Source organism: Pithys albifrons, chromosome 20, assembly GCF_047495875.1.
Source record: "Pithys albifrons albifrons isolate INPA30051 chromosome 20, PitAlb_v1, whole genome shotgun sequence".
NCBI classification, from domain to species: domain Eukaryota; kingdom Metazoa; phylum Chordata; class Aves; order Passeriformes; family Thamnophilidae; genus Pithys; species Pithys albifrons.
Window position 1 is genome coordinate 11,443,032 of NC_092477.1, and position 18,775 is coordinate 11,461,806.

General features: G+C 52.7%; 1 protein-coding gene across 2 annotated transcripts; it reads right to left on the reverse strand.

Annotated features, from left to right (window-relative positions):
- Positions 1–4,194: 4,194 nt before the first annotated feature.
- Positions 4,195–18,429, reverse strand: TRAF1 (TNF receptor associated factor 1). Of its 2 annotated transcripts, none has more exons than XM_071574587.1 (11): positions 17,496–18,429; positions 15,867–16,333; positions 14,892–14,976; positions 13,221–13,319; positions 12,569–12,730; positions 10,351–10,422; positions 9,714–9,782; positions 8,813–9,235; positions 7,809–7,986; positions 7,111–7,259; positions 4,195–6,020 (listed from the first exon to the last, which is right to left on the reverse strand). In XM_071574587.1, exons 2-11 carry the CDS (start codon positions 16,073–16,075, stop codon positions 5,805–5,807), a joined length of 1,662 nt encoding a protein of 553 aa, XP_071430688.1. In that variant the 5' UTR covers positions 16,076–16,333; positions 17,496–18,429; the 3' UTR covers positions 4,195–5,804. The 2 variants fall into 2 exon arrangements, with proteins under 2 accessions (XP_071430688.1, XP_071430689.1); XM_071574588.1 differs by having other exon boundaries at positions 9,714–9,779; positions 17,496–18,428.
- Between the last annotated feature and the right edge of the window lie 346 nt (positions 18,430–18,775).

An 18,775-nucleotide genomic window follows, 5' to 3' on the forward strand; every position in this document is an offset into this window, starting at 1 on the left:
GGCGAACACCGCACGCACCGAACCGGCAAACACCGCACGGAACGCACTGCAAACACGGTTCGTCTTGGCACCGCACCGACCGGCACCACCTGGCATCGACAAGCACGGCATCGACAGGCACGGCTCGTCTCGGACCGGCAAACATGGCTCGAACTGGACCTGCACGAACCGCCAAACACAGCACGGCTCGGCACGGCATGGACCGGCACGACAAACGCGGCTCAGACTGGCAGGGCACGGCTCGGCTCAGTTCGGACCCGCCCGGTGCCCCCCAGGCGGCACCCCCGGGGGGAGGACGGGGCACCCCGGGCCGACCACGCACCCACCGCTCGTGGAGAGGCACCAGCAGCCTCCGCCACACGCGGAACGTCCCCGCGTGTCCCTCTCCTCCGAGTCGAGGCTGCGGCCAGGAAGGGGCACCCCCGGGGCCCCCGGGCTGCGGTGCGGGCAGTGCCTGCACAGCATTGTCCTGACACGGAACGACCTGTGCTCGCCGGGATTCCTGGAAACGGGAGCAGCCCGGCAGCCTTTCTCTGAATCTCAACAGAGAAAATCTATCACTGAAAAAATGCTTCGAGCGGTGCCAAGAAGAAATCTGAAGGATTTGCTGTTTGTTGGAAAGCGCTCCTGAAAAAGCAATGTTTTCCAGGCTGCTCGGGCCACAGAGGGGCTGATTCCCGGGGCAGGGTCCGAGCCAAGCGCGAGCGGAGCCCGAGCGGATTTTCCTCCCTGTGATGGATGAGCTCCGACAGCACCGGGAGCTGTGGCTCAGGACACACCGACAGCACCGGGAGCTGCGGCTCAGGGCACACCGACAGCACCGGGAGCTGCGGCTCAGGGCACACCGACAGCACAGGGAGCTGCGGCTCAGGGCACACCGACAGCACAGGGAGCTGCGGCTCAGGGCACACCGACAGCACCGGGAGCTCAGGGCACACCGACAGCACCGGGAGCTCAGGGCACACCGACAGCACAGGGAGCTGCGGCTCAGGGCACACCGACAGCACCGGGAGCTCAGGGCACACCGACAGCACCGGGAGCTGCGGCTCAGGGCACACCGACAGCACAGGGAGCTGCGGCTCAGGGCACACCGACAGCACCGGGAGCTCAGAGCACACCAGGAGCTGGGGCTCAGGGCACACCAACAGCACCGGGAGCTCAGAGCACACCAGGAGCTGCGGCTCAGGGCACACCGACAGCACCGGGAGCTCAGAGCACACTAGGAGCTGCGGCTCAGGGCACACCCGGCAGCAGCTGAGCTGCCTTTCAGACACCCGGAATTCTGCCTGCAAGGAAATGACACCGTTAATCAAACTGTCCCACAAACAGTGGTGGCCGAGTGCTCCTCGTGATGCTGCACCTGTGAAGGGGATGGGAACAGGTCCCTGAGCAGCTGCTCTGCTCCTTCTGTGCAGGTCTGTGCGAGAGGGAAAGCCCAGCACGACACAATGGCCAACCATGCCATGCAATGCCATGCCACGCTGTGCCACACTGTGCCATGCCGTGCCACACCTCCAACCAGCCCCAGGCCCTGCTCCACGTGAGTCATGTCAGGACAGCATGAGTCACCTCAGGATTAAAATAACCCCTGCAGCACAGCCCTGCCCTGGCACAGGTCCCTGCTCCTCCGTGCTGGGGGTGCTGGGTTGGCCCCAGATCCCGTGGATTGGGGCACTCCCGGGGCACTGTTCCTGCCCCAGCCTGTCCCCACGGGGCTGTGGGAGCACCACCCTCCTCCCAGCCCCCAGGGTTGGAGTTTGGAGGATGTTGGTTGTTTCCCGTGGCGTGACAGAAAAATGAAACTGGGTCAAGTTCACCAGGGGTGTAAAGAGGGATAAATTCCCCAAAAAAGCTCCTCATGGAGAGGGCACCCCAAACCAGGCACCTGCCAATGGAGGGAGCACAGAAACATTGCCCTGGGCAAAAGGCCCAAAGAAAAATAAAATAAAACCCAAAAGAATTTGAGATGTATCCTGTTTCCTAACAGGAATGAAGCCACACTATCACATACTACTACTCTGCTTTCTTTACAGGTGCTCCAGGCACAGCATCCACCGAGCCTGGCCTTGGCTCCTGCTGCAGGGAGGTGCTGGGTGCTGCTCTTCCTCCTCCTCCTCCTCCACGTTGTTCTGTAAGCAAGGGAACAGAAATGAATGAGAGCCCACAAACCAGTGCCACTCTGGGCTCCCAGGGCAGGACTCCTGGCTCCTTCTCTGCTATGCAATTCCCAAACAAAAGCTACATTTGCAAAAGGTTTTGAATGAAGCCCCAAACTACTCTAAAAATTCCCATTTTTTTCTTGCAGAGGTGGGGAGGTGCTTTCCTGCTCCCATGAGGATGGAGCTCCTGGAGAAGCACAGCCCTGGCTGGAGCGGAGCCTGCAGAGCGTGCAGGGAGAGCAGCTCCCAGCGCTGCCTCTGCTTTGAAAACAGCCCAGAAGTCGTTGCAGCCTCTTTTCAGTGTTTTTCTTTCTTTGAACACGGGGCTGGGAGGAGGGGTTGTACGTTGGCCAGTAGCCTTGGAGACCAAGCCGAGGGATATTGAATGGAAACCCAAACATGAAGCTGCCTCTGAGCTCCAGGGCTGGCTGGGGATGGGATCTGCAGGAACAGCTCTGCTCCAGAGCCTCCCACAGCTGGGCAGCTGTGCCATTCCCACCTGGTTCAGTAGGATACAGCCACGGCAATAGAAGGGGCTACAACTAAAGCAGCTCCAGGCTACTGACAGAATTCCCTCTCTCTCTTGGCCAGCATTCCCTCTGCTCCGAGGGCCTGAAACCCCCTGGTTGGCCAACACAACCAATTTGAGCTCAAAGCCACTGAGTGCAAGGTTTGAGTTCTTATCATGTCCTGAAACTTCTAAGCTGAAAATTTCCCTGGTTTTTTCCAGCTTTATTGGTCCATTCAAAATGATTTTCTTTCCCTGCAAACCTTGTCCTTGATTATTTCAGAGCTCCAGGAGCACTGGGACTCTTTGCCAGCTTGGCCATTGAACACAGAGCTGATGTAACTCAGTAAAATTCTCCTTGATTTTTCTGCCTCGTTTGATTTGATCCAAGCCAAAATAAAAAAAAATACTTTGGCTGCTCCTTTTCACAGTAGGAGGGATTCAATGGATGAGAGAAGCCTTGATATCAGTCAGATTTCAGCTCCTGGAAGTGTCAGCCACTTCCTTCCCAGGGGAGTTCTGTGCCTGAAGGTTTGGAAATGAAGATCTGGAGTGTCCAGCTCCTTGGGGCCATTCCCAGGGATGCTGCCCCAGTGCTGGGGCTCTAATCACAATCAGAGCAGTTCAATCTGACATTGTGCCAGCTGTGCCTGTCAAAGGGAGAGTGTCAGGCATTGGGGTTCGTGGTTTTTTGTTTATTTAGCATGGATTTGGTCCATATTCATCTTGGTTTTGCATTTAGCTCTTCCTGTGTGCTCTGGGCAACTGTGTAAGGCACGAGGAGGCTGGAAGGGCTGGAAGGTGGGAGGGGATGGGGGTTCTGGGAATGGTGTCCTTCCTCAGCATGGCTTGGAAGGGACATTCCTCTCCCCAGGAAGGAGGGAAGGAAGGAGGGAAGGAGGGAGGGAAGGAAGGAGGGAGGGAAGGAAGGAGGGAGGGAAGGAAGGAAGGAGGGAGGGAAGGAAGGAAGGAGGGAGGGAAGGAAGGAAGGAAGGAGGGAGGGAAGGAAGGAAGGAGGGAGGGAAGGAAGGAAGGAGGGAGGGAAGGAGGGAAGGAGGGAAGGAAGGAAAGGAAGGAAAGGAAGGGAAGGAAGGGAAGGAAGGAAGGGAAGGAAGGAAGGAAGGAAGGAAGGAAGGAAGGAAGGAAGGAAGGAAGGAAGGAAGGAAGGAAGGAAGGAAGGAAGGAAGGAAGGAAGGAAGGAAGGAAGGAAGGAAGGAAGGAAGGAAGGAAGGAAGGAAGGAAGGAAGGAAGGAAGGAAGGAAGGAAGGGAGGGAGGGAGGGAGGGAGGGAGGGAGGGAGGGAGGGAGGGAGGGAGGGAGGGAGGGAGGGAGGGAGGGAAGGAAGGGAAGGAAGGGAAGGAAGGGAAGGAAGGGAAGGAAGGAGAAGAAGGAAGAGAAAGAAGGAAAAGGAAGGAAAGGAAAGAAAGAAAGATGTTGTAGCACAATTCAGCTTTTCCTGTAACAAACCCCCATCATCACATCTCCAAGCTGTTCAACTCTCTGTTTTACAGCAAAAATAACACCCAAACCTTTCTTAAGCCAGCCAGCTTTATTTAGGAAATAAATAAAATTGTAAGAAAATATGAATTATTGTAATAAATACAGCACTTGTCAAAGTGATACAGCCACAAGAAGCGTAATATTTTTAGGCAAATGACTCCAGTGTGGTTACAGGGGCTGGAAAAATAACTTTCTGTCCCTGAAAGAACATTTTAAATATGGAATAGAGGAAAAGACACAGAGAGAGACTCTGTGTCTGTGATGGCAAAGAATATCCTGTTCTTCCCAAACAAGCCCTGATAGATACTTGTTTATGGGGTGGGTGTTTTTGAAATGTGATACTTTATCACAACTAATTATTTTAAAGGATGTTGTCAAGATTGAAACAAGAGATTTCACTAACATCCAGCCAGTCCCAAGCTGGTCTTCCATATAAAAAGAATAATTATTAATTACTTACTTCTATTAAAAAAAGGGAAAAGCACTTTGCAGTTACTTCTGTTTGTGTGAAAACACTTAAACATGAAAAGAATTAAACAATTAAAAATCAATGATTTCCAATAAGTCACTTGCCTTGAGGGTTCAGGAAGTGACTGGACACTTTAAACCAAAGGCCCTGGGGGGTCCTTGCCCTGCCTGGAGCAGACCCCTGGTTTTCCAGGGATTTCCAAGCCCCAGAGCTCCAGCTCTGCAGTAGGAAAGTCAAACAGCTCCTCTGGAAATGCAGAGCAATTCCAAGGCTCAGTGTCATCTGGCCCCAACTGCTGATGCAACACAACATTTCTCTACAGGGCTTATAAATAGAGGTGTAAAATAAATAAAGAAACGAATCCCCCAGTGCAGGGACTGGAGCCACCAGTGCTGCCCACAGCACTGAGGTCATCCAAGAGCACAGGGAGGGACACCTGGGGCTGCCAGGCAGTGCAAGCTGGCAGGGAATGGCTCTGCCCCTCCTGCACAGAGGGCGGGACAGCTCAGCCTTCCCACTGCACCCCCAAACCTGTCCCTCCAAGGGGCTGCCAGGGAATTGAGCCTCACTGTGCCAGGAACCCCCAGCAGAGCCACCCCCACAGCTGGGCAGGTGTGGGGCAGGAGTGTCCTCCCCACAGGTCCCTCTGTGGGGCTGGGCTGGCTGTGACCAACACCTAACCCAGGGAAATGGGCTGTTTGGGTGGAATAATCCCCTTTCCATGGGCAGCAGCACATTCCGTGGGCACTGGGAGGTCCCTTGGCAGCCCCTGCACAGGGCACCTCCAGGTGATACAGGTGGGGTTTGTGGGCACTGGGAGGTCCCTTGGCAGCCCCTGCACAGGGCACCTCCAGGTGACACAGGTGGGGTTTGTGGGCACTGGGAGGTCCCTTGGCAGCCCCTGCACAGGGCACCTCCAGGTGATACAGGTGGGGTTTGTGGGCACTGGGAGGTCCCTTGGCAGCCCCTGCACAGGGCACCTCCAGGTGATACAGGTGGGGTTTGTGGGCACTGGGAGGTTCCTTGGCAGCCCCTGCACAGGGCACCTCCAGGTGACACAGGTGGAGTTTGTGTGCACACAAGACCCCACCCAGGGTCTCAGAGTGATGGTTTTCCCCCATGAACTGCTGACGTTCGGTGGGTGGTGCCCCAGACAATCTCAGGGTTTGCTAATTGCTTTCAATGATGCACTTGAGGAAGAGGGTGTCCTCCTTCACGTAGGCATACCTGGAGGACTGCAGCTTGGCCAGGGGCAGGAACATGGGGCAGCCACTGGCCACGTTCATGTCGTGCAGGGGCCGCTGGAAGGACGCGGAGGTCAGGTCCGGGCGGAAGGCGTCGATCACGTGCTCCCGGTTGTTCTGGTCCAGCAACATGAATGTCACCTGCAAAACACGGGATGTCACAGGAGGGAAACACGAATCAGAACACCTCAGGGACAGAAGAGCTGCAAAAGCAGCTGATGCTGCTCTGATAATTGCACCCAAACTGGAAGGAATGCTCCCGACAGGCTGCGTCAGCTCGTGCGAACAGGACGGATTGTGACAGTTCCCAGATGGAAGGTTTAAAACTTTGCCACCCATTAAACAAAGTTAAATTAAATCAAGGAAGGAATTATTTCTTGGTAGAGGACTGTACAGTCCAGATGCTTTTTTCCTCTCTTTCCAGCAACTTAAACAAACCCTGGGTTTGGTTACAGTCATTAAGTTTATTCTGATATTGTGGTTTGGAAGCAGAAGAAACAGCTCAGTTGCCTGTGCACAGATATGGAAAAGACACAACCTAAACACCAGTACAGAATCTCCCCATCTTACTACCTCTGTTATTAACTCAGTGTTCTTTACCTTCAAATCTGAAATGTATGCAATAATCTTTTAATACAGTGAGGATTGGGAACTTTGATTTCTAATTTTTTGGCTGCTAACTGGTAGTAAAGCTATTTATGTGATGGGCTTGTGGAATTATTATCACACAAAGGCAAGGGCAGAGCAGAGATCAGGCCCTGCCATGGTTGCACTGCCTTTCTACCATTGTTGCCATTATCAGATCACATTTAGGAGAGACAAAGTAAGACCAGGGCACATGAGACACCTGTGGCAGTTTTGTAAGTGGAATTCCCACCTCGCCCTTCTGACACCTCCAGGCAGCAAATCCCCTCATAAACTGATATTATCCACGCTTGGCAAGAGCCAGGAGAAAAAGTGTCTTGGCTTTAGCCCAGCTGGACACAGGTTGGAATAGCTCGGACACCACGTTCAGGTGTTTGAAAAGCCTACCAGGCCAAGTGTGGAATATCAGCAGGAACAGCTTTCCCTGGAAGTGACTCCAGTCAAAGTATTACCCAGGATGGCCTTTGGAGAGGAAAAGAGGAAAGCATTCCAACTTCCACCCAACCAGAGCAGAAGTGCCCTTGTGCTGCCTGGGAGAAGCAGAGGGTTTAGGCTGGGATAGGCAAGGAAAGGTTTCTCCTCTTACCTTGTGCCTGAAGGGCCAGGGGAGCAGAGCATCGTAGTCTCCTTTCATGACCACGAAGAACAGGGACATGTGGGTGCCCTTCCCTGTCCCATCCCCATTCAGGTACACCCTCAGGCACACCTTGTAGCCATACTTGGCTGTGTAGAAAGCTGCAAACCAGAACTCTGTGTTATTAAAGCCTCCTCTGATAAACACCAAAAGACACAATGGGTGTTCTGAATGCAGGAGGAGGCGGCGTGTGCCAAGGTTTGCTCTCACACAGAGGAGAAAGGGGAAATGAGAGCCCCTGGAGACCACAGACAATGGAAATCCAGTGGTTGGGATCCTTTCAGTGCCTCCTGCCTCGGTGAAAATCACCTGTTATTAGCCACACAAGTGTGTTTTCCCTAATCCAATTACTTCCCACATGGGAAATGGCTGCAGCAGGAGTGCCCTGCGGTGCCACAGGAGCTGTGGGGTGGGAGGGAGGGACCAGCAAATGCCACTGCAAGGAGCTGGGGTGGGGGGCAAAGTGCAGAATGGGAGCCCAGAATAGAGCACAACTCCCTGGAAAAGCTGCCCTGGATTATTACAAATCTTTGCATAAACAGCACCCTGGTTTAGGGGATGTTCTAAAGGTCCCGTTGGCAGGAGCAGAGAGAGGCAGTGCCCTGGAGAAAGGAGGGTGTGCAGACACACAGCCCCACACTGTGTCTCACCTGGAGAGTACAAGCCCACTGTCCTGCCAGTCACAGAGTCCTGCAGCTTCCTGCCCACCTCAGTGATCTTCCACAGGAAGGTGCCATCGTGGGAGGCCTGCTCAGAGCACAGCAGGCTCTTGTGCAGGCGGCTCAGCCCCACGTCCTTCTGTGCCAGGCACCGCTGCAGCTCCGCCACCTGCGGACAGGGAGCACCCGGAGAGGGGGCACAGGGGGCACAGGGAGCACCCTGAGAGGGGGCACAGGGGGCACAGGGAGCACCCTGAGAGGGGACACAGGGGGCACAGGGAGCACCCTGAGAGTGGGGACAGGGAGCACCCTGAGAGGGGGGACAGGGGGCACAGGGAGCACCCTGAGAGGGGGCACAGGGGGCACCCTGAGAGGGGGGACAGGGAGCACCCTGTGAGTGGGGACAGGGAGCACCCTGAGACCTGGTACAGGGAGCACAGGGAGCACCCTGTGACTGGGAAGAGGGAGCAGCACCCTCACACCTGGGGGACAGGGAGCACCCTCAGCCCCGGGAACAGCCCTGGGGAACAGGGAGCAGCACCCTCAGCCCTGGGGGACAGGGAGCACCCACAGACAGGCCCCTGGCCAGGTTGCATCGCTCTGGAGTCCCCATGTTCTTAGAAGCTCCTCTGATTTCTCTCTAAGTGACAGCTGTGTCCAAACAACCCCATGGATGGTTGTTTGGTCCTCCAGGCAAAGTGCTGCTGTGAGAGGATCAGTCATTAAACAACTATCCTGCTCCTGCTCACAGCCTGATCCTGGCAAGCTCTGAACATCCAGAACCCTCAGGGACATCTCAGTATCTAAACATGGATTTAGAGAACAAATACCAGAGATTCCCACTTGGAAATTTATCCAGAACAACAAAAGCATCCTGTAGATATGTCCAGAATGTAGCACTCCCCAGGTCCCTGCCCTGATCCCTCTCCCTGGTAAGCATCAGTGGTTGTTGTCCTTGGAAGGAGAGCACAGACAGGGATGTTGTAGCTCTTTACCTTCAGCTCGAGGCCTCGGATGATGTTCTGGTCCAGCTCGCTCTGCCTGCGGAAGGCCAAGATCTCCATGCTGGAGCTCTCCACCTCCTTGTTGAGCACTGCCACGATGTTCTCGAACACCAGCAGCTTGTTCTCCAGCTCTGACACCACCTTCTCCCTCAGCAGCTGCTGCAGCACAGCCTCCTCCTCCTCAGGGGCAGCAGAGCCAGGCAGGCAGTCCAGCTGCAGCTCCCCACTGGTGTCCAGGCTGGAGATGCCTTTCCCTGCCCCACTGAGGTTCAGCTCTGCCAGGGGAGTGGCACCAGGGGCAGCCCTGGCAGCACAGCACAAGGTTCCCCTCAGCTGCCTCATGTGCTGCAGCAGCAGCAGCATGTGGGCCCCCACAGCGGATTTTTCGTGCTCCTTCAGCTTCTCTTTGCTCCCCTGCAGGAAGGTGACACTGTCAGCACACTCTGTGGCCACCACCACTGGCCTGGGGACAAACCCAGCAGTTCTGCAGCTTTCTGGGAGGGGCAGGGATGAAAGAGCTGCAAGATGCAGGTGTAGATACATCACAGACATGCAGAGGGCAAAGCCAGGAAGTCCTCAAGTTCAGGCTACATGTGTGGGTTCATAGAATTGCTAAGGCTGGAAAGACCTTTAAGATCTTCAAGTCCAATCATGTCCATATTCTACATTAAAACAACTGGTGGCAATTCTGGTATTAAACAAGATGCCAGGCAGAGTCCCAGCAAGATTCCCAGATAAGCCAATATTTAATACCTGTACTGTGCACAAAAGAGGAGAGAAGGCAACTAAAATGCTTCTAAAGAACTAAAGAAGTGCTGCTTCTGTTGTGAGAGACAGACCCAAACCAGAGGGGAACGTCTGGGACCCTCCTGAAGGGACCTGTTTCACTCACCCAAAATGAACAGCCCACTTCAGAAAAACGACACCCATCCTTGTTGGCTGAGGATGGAGAGAGGCTCTGCTGACAAAAAGGAGAGAAAACAATCAAATGCCAGTTAAAGGGATTGTTTTATTTCCCTACAAACAGCCAGGCCACATTCCCAGCAGCTGTAAATCAGGTCAACTCTAGTCAGGGCATTATTACAGCTTAGAGTGTCCATCCAGCTTTAAAAACTGATGGCAGATCAATTAAGAGGTGATTGATGGCAAGTTTCTTGCAGTAAATTGCCCATCTGACAGGCCCCAGAATGACAGAATATAATTTAACAAACCACAACTTCTCATCAATAAAATGCTTTAAATACACTTCCCTGCAGCACAATCCTCTCCTGCTCATGTGGCTCTCCCTGAGTGGATGAAAGCAAACAAGGATTTCCCCACTTTATAAGATTAATTAGGAAGATAACTGACTAAAGTTAATTGTGGGAGCAGGAAGGAGAAGGCAGCAAAGCTTTGCTGGGATGTCAAGAGCACCCAGACACAACTGCTGTATCTGAAGATGTTCTCAGGTGCCCTTTAATCTCCACGAAGAAGTGAGAATTTTATTAATTGACACAACACTGCATTGCACCCACTCATCTTTTACCCACCTTTTCCTTTGGTGCTGTTTCTGTTTGCACAGGTTTTTGTTCCTTACATAAACTGCCTTCACATGAGTGTTCCTAAAAAATAATGATTCAGCACAGGATTAAATGCAGGGTCACCCTGGCATTTGGGACACCAGCAGGAATTCCCCTGCCACTATTGGAATATCTGGACTGAACACAGCACCTCTCAGCTTTCCATTCACACTGTCAGGCCACTGGGGTTAATCTTTATTAACTCCTTTTCATACCAGCCCTGAGGTTTCTCTTTTGATTCTCAGAAATGCAGCCACAGGTTTTTCTCCCTCCCTAACTCAGTTTTTAACACTCTTTATCTTGCTGTTGCACAAAATATGCCTTTATTTCCTTCCTTTCTGCTCTCTGAGCCCTCAGATCACTCATTTCTTGAGAGGGAGAGAAGTTTTCTTAAAATAGAGAAACGCAAAAATCCCAAGACCTGAATATGAATAAGAGGGAGGGAGGGAGGGAGGGAGAGCAGCACCCAAATCCTACTTGCAGAACCTACAGAGGATTCAGGAAGCTTCCCAAGGGGCAGGTTGGCACAGAGCACCCTGTTCCTGCCCCAGGGCAGAGGGTACCCCCTTGCTGAGTAATCCCCCAGCTCTGGGTGTGGAAGGGCACCAAGGGGTGGCAGTTGGGACATGCAGAGTCCCCCCTGCCACTCACACCTTTGAAATACTCCCCAGCCTCCTGCCAGGAGGGTCTTGGACACTCCACCCCCATGCCAGGACAAAACTCCAAGGCTGGCACTTATTGAGTCATTTGGAGGGAACAATATTCACTATTTTGAGCAAATACCATAAAAAATACAAAGTGTGTTTAAATAGTTACTGAGAAATTTGTGGCAGATTCAGAGTATGACCCTCCTGGCTCCTGGACACTGCTGATAATTTGGATTATTGCATCTGATTGTACCTTAAGAAATAAAACCTGACAGAGTCCTGCATTATAAATTTGTGGGTGATTTTGTTCTGAATAAAACTCCAGCCACTTTCCAGATCTCTTCCCTGCTACTGTCTGGGCTTTTCTGCTTCTCCCCTTCCTCACTCAGGGATGTGTTTTGAGAACATGAAATGATGGGCTGGGTTTTCTTTCCAGAGCTAAACCATGGGCTGGCCCAGGCCTGAGAGAGCAGACAGGTACTTCCCTTTCTGAGGAGGAAAATTACCACACACAGCTCAGTTTTCCCTCCAACACACAGCTCATTTTTCCTGGAAACCCTGAGATCAGCTCAGTTGGTGAAAACTTGGTTGTAATAACACCAAGGTCATGGGTTCAATTCCCTGTGTGGGCCATTGACTGAAGAGTTGGACCTGATGATCCTGGTGGGTCCCTTCCAGCTCAGAATAGTCTGGAATTCTGTGATTTTTTAAGAGTTTGTGAAAAAAGTAGCAAACTCAGGAAAATTAAATATTCTCTGAGTGAAATCATAGAATCATAGAATGGATTGGGTTGGAAAAGACCTCTGAGATCATCAAGTCCAACCCTTGGTCCAACTCCAGTCCCTTTACCAGATCATGGCACTCAGTGCCACGGCCAAGCTCAGCTGAAAAACCTCCAGGGAAGGGGAATCCACCCCCTCTCTGGGCAGCCCATTCCAATGCCTGAGCACTCTCTCTGCAAAGAACTTTTTCCTGCTCTCCAGCTTCAATTTCCCCTGGCAGAGCTTGAGCCCATCGTGCCCCCTTGTCTTATTGCTGAGTGCCTGGGAGAAGAGACCAACCCCCACCTGGCCAGAACTTCCCTTCAGGCAGTTCCAGACAGTGCTGAGGTCACCTCTGAGCCTCCTCTTCTCCAGGCTGAACACCCCCAGCTCCCTCAGCCTCTCCCCACAGCACTTGTGCTCCAGTCCCTTCTCCAGCCTCGTTGCTCTTCTCAGTTGGGTTGGGAGAGACCTCTGAGATCATCAAGCCCAACCCTTGATCCAACCCCACTGTGATCACTCCGTGCCCTGGGCTGGTAATCACAGTGGGGTTGGATCAAGACATGTTGGATTCTCTGTCCCTGGAGGTGTTTAAGAGGACACTCAGTGCCACATCCAGTCCCTTCTCCAGCCTCGTTGCTCTTCTCTGGTCCCACTCCAGCCCCTCAATCTCTTTCCTGACCTGAAGGGCCCAGAACTGCAGTCAGGGTGGGGAATTGGCCTGATGGATTATCTAGGATAGCAACCCAAAGCCCCAGTTGGCAGGAGCAGTGTCCTCACCTGGTGCTCAGTGCCAGGCAGGCACCGCTGGCACTGCTGGCACAGCGTCACGTTGTTGGCACAGCCGTTCTCCAAGTGCTCTGCCAGTTTCCTCCTCATCACCACGTGCCCACAGCCCGTGTGACAGGGGATCAGGGCATAGTCACACAGGCTCTGGTGCTCCTGCAAGGCAGAAGTGACAGAGCAGCCCCTGGTTAATGAACTGCTGACTCACCTTCTCTAGAAACAGCCCAGCTCGGTGGGTAAAGTCCCACTGCTCAGTCACGACATCACTGGGGGAAAATTCACCAGCTTCTCTGGGGCTTTTTTGTTAATTCTTGAAAAAAAACCCCAAACCCAAACATTTGGTAAGTTCAGACACAGGGTCTGCCTTGGGCTGGCCAAGTGCTTTTGTTTGAAAATAACACGATCCTGGGCCCAGATCTCTCCCATTATTCTAATTTGCTTGGCAGATTTACAAATGTTGCCCATTTAAATATTTTACCTTCAGATCAGCCTGAAAAAAATGATGATGTTTTAGATGTTTTGTTGGTAGACATCACAATGTTGTCACAGATTCTCATGATGCTGCACTAATTTGTTTGCTGAGAACTTGGTTTCACTATCCCTGCCCCACTTTCAGTTAATCCAAATAAAGTCACTTTAAACATACCTCAAAATCTTTCATGATCCCAGACCAGCTGCATCCAAGGGTCACACAGTGGACTTTGAGTTCAGAAATCTCTTTATTAATGGCAGCATCACCAAAAGCCTGGAAAGCAAACACAGGAAGGAAAAAAAACCCCACTGGTCAGAAAGTGTTCCATTATTTTCATTATCCTTTATTTTTTAAAATTTACTGTACTGCCCTAATACTGTAACATAGGAAGTTAATCTTAGTGTAGTAGAAGCCAAATAATTATTAAATAATTTCTTATTGTTAGAAAATAAACTGCTTGACATGTTTTAAATTTACTGAAAACACACCCAGCCAACTACAGCTCTTATTTTACATTTCTTTTCACAGAAGCCTGAAATATGTGCCATGCAAGGAATGTGCTGACAGAACCCTGACTACGGGGTCCCTTAATGAATGCATTTAATTATCGAGGTCATTAACACCTCCTAAACGTGCTCTGCAGATCGGGGCTGTTTCCATTCAGCAGGCACTGAGTGCTGGAGAAATGAGGACCACATGGGAGTGGTTTGAGTTTTTTATTTTTTGCACTGCAGATTTTTGCATTTTATTAATCGTGAAAAAAAAAAGTCCAATTGTTTTGTAAATTAGGAAATCCTGCATAATTTTAATACCACCCCCAGCACGATTAAAAGAGGTGCCCTGAGTTTCTGGACACTCTGGAGGTAATTCCAGCACAGAGGAGGGCAAATATCCCATGAAATCTTTGCAAATAGAGGAGGGAAATATTTACAAACCATGCCCAGATTTCAATAAAGGTACTGAAAATCCACCCAGCATTTGTTGTGAGTGATCTACACAGGCAGATCTTCCTGACTTCACTGGACACCCAGCAGGGGCTATTTCTAGCCACAAAAATTCCCAGCCAGAGTCCCTGGCAGAGAAATCCCAAAGGGACCACCAGTGACAGTGCAGAGTTCAGTTCAGCTGCACCTATTTATGGTCAGAAATTCTGGGAAATTTATTGTAGGATTGAGAATTTTTTCCAAGATATCACCAAGTTCAGCATTAACAGTGTTTTATTTACTGGCAGCTGCCTATTTGGGTTAATTTTTCCCTAAAAAATGTATATAAAAGGAGTGTGTGTTGCTGTTCCTGCATGGAATGAGAAAGGAAGGGAAAGGACAAGCTGGGAGTGGGCCCTGTGGCCCAGTTTGAATTTGGGATACAGAAGAGCTCAGCAATTGGCCTGAAGAACAACCCAACAACAAGAGATCTGCACCATGAAATGACAGAGGAAACATTTGCCAGGGAATAGTTTTTATCAGTCTTTATGTTCAGCTGCTCCATGTTTGAAGGGTACAAGAAAACAAGAGGTGGGAAAATCCATTAAGGTACTCCCTAAAAGCTGAGACATGTTATTAAACTAGGAAAGCAGCAGTTACTTTGAGACAATAAAAAGTTATTTATATGGAAGAGGGTGGGATATTACACTGCAGACCCTGGAATTAGAAAGTCCTAGGACTGCCATTGCTTTTCCAAATCCCAAACTGTGGGAAGTCCAGATTACTAAAGCCTAAGTTAAAATGTCCAGCCATCAGCTGCCATCACATTTTACATCATTCCCTCCTGAACTGGAGTCCAGTGATGACTCCAGGGTAGCCCAGGTGATGGTTAATGATAAACTAATGGCTGTGACCAACTCACCCTTTCTTCTGCCAGCAAACTTTCCTCACTCAGAGTGTCGGGATCTTCCTCCTTACATTTCTGGCAAATTGCATTTTTATTGTTTCTGGCAAAAAGAAAGAACAAAGAAATATCAATCAGTCAGTGTAGTGTAGTTTAGGAGGTCTTTCTATAGGCACTGACACAAATAAACCCCTGAAAATTGTAATCCATATCCCTGTTGAGTAAAGAGCCAGTTCTGAACACACTGATGTCAAACACCTCTGCTCTTCTATTCTTCTAGACCAGGACTAGACCCATAAATTTTAGCTCTGTTTCAGTAACATAAGAGCACTCTGGATCATAAACAAGAATAAAGATGGAAAATTATTTATCTCATGAATTATGCAAGACCTCCATGTAGGAAAGGTAATATGAAATCTAAAGTCTTTCAGAACACAGAAAATGCCCATTTTGCCAGAGCTCTTGGAGCCACAGCCTTGAGGTCAGGGACATCTCTGGGATCTCCTGGAGCCACAGCCTTGCCCCTGAGCTCAGGGACATCTCCTGGAGCCACAGCCTTGTCCCTGAGCTCAGGGACATCTCTTGGATCTCCTGGATCCACAGCCTTGTCCCTGAGCTCAGTGACAGCTCTTGGAACTCCTGGATCCACAGCCCTGTCCCTGAGCTCAGAGACATCTCCTGGAGTCACAGCCCTGTCCCTGAGCTCAGAGACATTTCTCCAAATCTCCTGGAGTCACAGCCCTGTCCCTGAGCTCAGGGACATCTCTCGGATCTCCTGGAGTCACAGCCCTGTCCCTGAGCTCAGAGACATCTCTCCAGATCTTCTGGAGTCACAGCCTTGTCCCTGAGCTCAGGGACATCTCTCGGATCTCCTGGAGCCACAGACTTGTCCCAGAGCTCAGGGACATTTCCTGGAGCCCCAGCCCTGTCCCTGAGCTCAGGGACAGCTCTCAGATCCCCCCGATCCATGGCATGCCCGTGCCCAGGACGTACCGCACGATCCAGGCGAGGCAGGCAGAGCAGTACCTGTGCCCACAGAGCGTCTGCAGGGCCTTCTTCAGGATGTTGTTGCAGTTGCTGCACAGGTACTTCTGCCCAGGCACATCCTCACAAATGCTGGTGGGGTATCCAAAAGGGAACTCGTTTTCCCCAGGAGAAGAGCCTGGCACGTCCTGCAGGGCCCTGCTGGTGTTCTCAGCCATCTGGGGGGGATGTTGGCAGGTGAGGAGAAGTCAAACAAGACACATTCTCACTCTCATATCTCAAAGTCCACGAGCAGCTCTGACCCCACGCAGTGACAGAGACGTGTTTGCCAGACTCTGACTAAATGTCACAGTGGGGTTTGACAAGGTACCAGCAGGAAATTCCTGTACACATCGAAAATTTCCCTCCAACATGACGTAAAAATGGACAATGTATTAAAATGAAGGGTTGGGGGTTTTTTTCCAGAGTCTTTTAGCCTGTAGAAAGATGAGCTATGGTCAGTTCCCATCACACAGAATTGTTTCCTGAAAAGTAAATCCCCGGCCACATTCAATTCCCTGCAGCCAAAATTCATGATTTCACTTCACAGATGCAGAAACTGAGCCACTGGTGTGCTGCCAGTGATTTTCCTGAAGCCACAAAACTAGTGGTGAAACAGCAAAGGAAATCTCAAGTCCACAAACCCCTGACACTTGTGCCCCTCCCAGGGTCAGCTGGAGCCACTCGTGCCAAGGTGTCCTGCTTGGCTTTGGTAACAGCTGTGCAGGGGACACTTTGGGAAATGCAGCCCAAAAGGATTCTGGTGGCTCTGGGGAAGTTTCCACCCAGGGCCTGCTGCAGTCTGAGCATAATAGTGCTGTTTTTTTCCTGTAACAGCACTGACACACCAGAACCTACCCCAGTGATACCAAAAGTCACACTGACTAATAACGGTGGGGAAAATGAAGTGATGCTGCCTGGGGCAGGGCAGGCCTGTGGGGTGAGCTCTGGGCAGCGGGCAGGGCATGCCCTGGGAATAAGGAGGGTTTTCCATGGCCTGGCTTAGCCAATTCCCGTGGCCTCTGCAGGCATTTCACGGGAGCTCGGCAGGGAATGCAGGGGCCGCCAGACCTGCCGGAGCCGGGAATGAAACGCGACGGCACCGCCGTGATGGGGCCGGGGGGAGGACCGTGGGTGGGTGCGGGATGCGGACCGTGGGTGGGTACAGGATGCGGAGCGTGGGCGATGCGGGGACGCGGCAGACGAGCCGCCCCAGCCCGCAGTTCCCGTTCGGAGCCGTGCCGGGGGGTCGGGAACGCGCAGCCCCGGCTCGGGGGGTCCCTCGGTGCCCACCGCGGCTGAGCGGGGAGGGCGGTCAGGACCCTGCGGGGCCGGGCCCGTGTGTGTGCCTGGGGGGCGCGGGCGGGTCCCTGCGGCGGGAGGCGGGGGGTTGCGGGTTCCATCCCTCCATCCCTCTCCCCTGCAACCCTTCATCCCAATCCCCTCCATCCCTCCCTCCCTGTCCCCTGCATTCCTCCCCCCTATCCCCTCCATCCCTGTCCCCTCCATCCCTCCCTCCCTGTCCCCTGCATTCCTCCCCCCCATCCCCTCCATCCCTGTCCCCTCCATCACTCCCGGTCCCCTCCATCGCTCCCGTACCTGGGCCCGGCGCTCCCGGCCCGGCAGCTCCGGGCGCTGCTGCCTCTCCCCGGCCGGGAGGAGCGCGGAGCACGAACCGCACCCGCGGGGGTTCCCCTGCCCCGGCCCCCGGCGCAGCCCCGGCCCGCGGGCACCGCCAACCCAGCGAGGAAATGCCGCAGGGAGCGAATTCGTCGGGCCGGCTGGGAGGGAGAGTCGGGCGGCTGGTTCCTGAATGCGGGGGGAGGATGTGCTGCCTGACACGGTGAGCTCGGGCAGAAAGCCCGGAGCGCAAAGTGTGTGGTCAGCCCCAGATAGCCCTGCACAGCCCCGAGCGCCCGGGAGAGCCCCCGCCCCAATTAGGGGACCGGGCTTCTTGGGGACCCTCCGGGACAGCTCGGGGGGCAAACCCCGCTGTGCCTCCCCCTCAATCGGGTGCCACACCAGGGCAGCCCCAGGCAGCTCAGGGAGACATGCAAATCCTCAGAGTGCAGGGAAGAGTCTACAAAGGAGGGTTTCGCTGTCAGCTGAAGGTCCTGCTTGCCCCTGACAAAGCTCACTTTGCTGCCTCCCTACCCACGGTCTGGGCGAGGATTGAGTCAGGGAAACAGTTGCAGACGCAAATCTGTTCGCTTTTCCTTGTGCCAGACACTTGGGGGACACCCTGGGGTGGGCTCTTGCTGAAAATTAAACATCCCAAGCAGAGGTGGCTCTGCAGGGGCTGCCCAGCGGCCACCCCCGGTGTGGGGAGTGTGGGAGAGCTCCCAGGGGTTGTTGTGGCACATCCATGAGCGCCCGAGTCTGCCCCCTCCCTGTGCTGGGTGTGCACAGACAGACAGACCTTTCGTTTGCACTTCCCTCTCTACCGCTCTGGGCTCTGAAGTTATTTGTCGGTGTTGATCTCACGGATGCAGATCGGGAGTGCAGAGTCACCAGGGCCCGCTGTTAACTGAAAGTGTTTTAACTAAAAGTGCCAAGTTAAAGGCGGAGGGAAGTGGTGCAGCCTCAGCCGGTCCTCGGGGTCTGAACCATTCGCCTTCATTAGGGCTGGTAAATCCATGGCAAGTTAATTGGGCCCTGGCACTTTCTGCCAGGATGTGAATGAGTTTCTAAGAAAGTTTCTTAAGAGATTTCTGGACGTGGCTTTTTAGCTTTGGGGCTATAAAGAGGTGTCAGGTGTTAATTTTAGGCAGATCAGTGTCACCCCACGGGGTGAGGTTCTGGCTGGGCACGAAGGGGCAGCTCCTCCTTTTGGGCTCTCAGTTCACTCCTTTTCTCTCACTTTGAGACTTCTCAGAAGT

Excerpts from the sequence above, each read along its gene's own strand:
- TRAF1 (XM_071574587.1), bottom strand. The coding sequence starts at position 16,075 with ATGGCTGAGAACACCAGCAGGGCCCTGCAGGACGTGCCAGGCTCTTCT. Across the intron at positions 13,320-14,891 it reads GTTTGCTGGCAGAAGAAAGG|GCTTTTGGTGATGCTGCCAT; the intron begins GTGAGTTGGTCA and ends TTTGCTTTCCAG. Across the intron at positions 7,260-7,808 it reads AGTGGGCTTGTACTCTCCAG|CTTTCTACACAGCCAAGTAT; the intron begins GTGAGACACAGT and ends TCTGGTTTGCAG.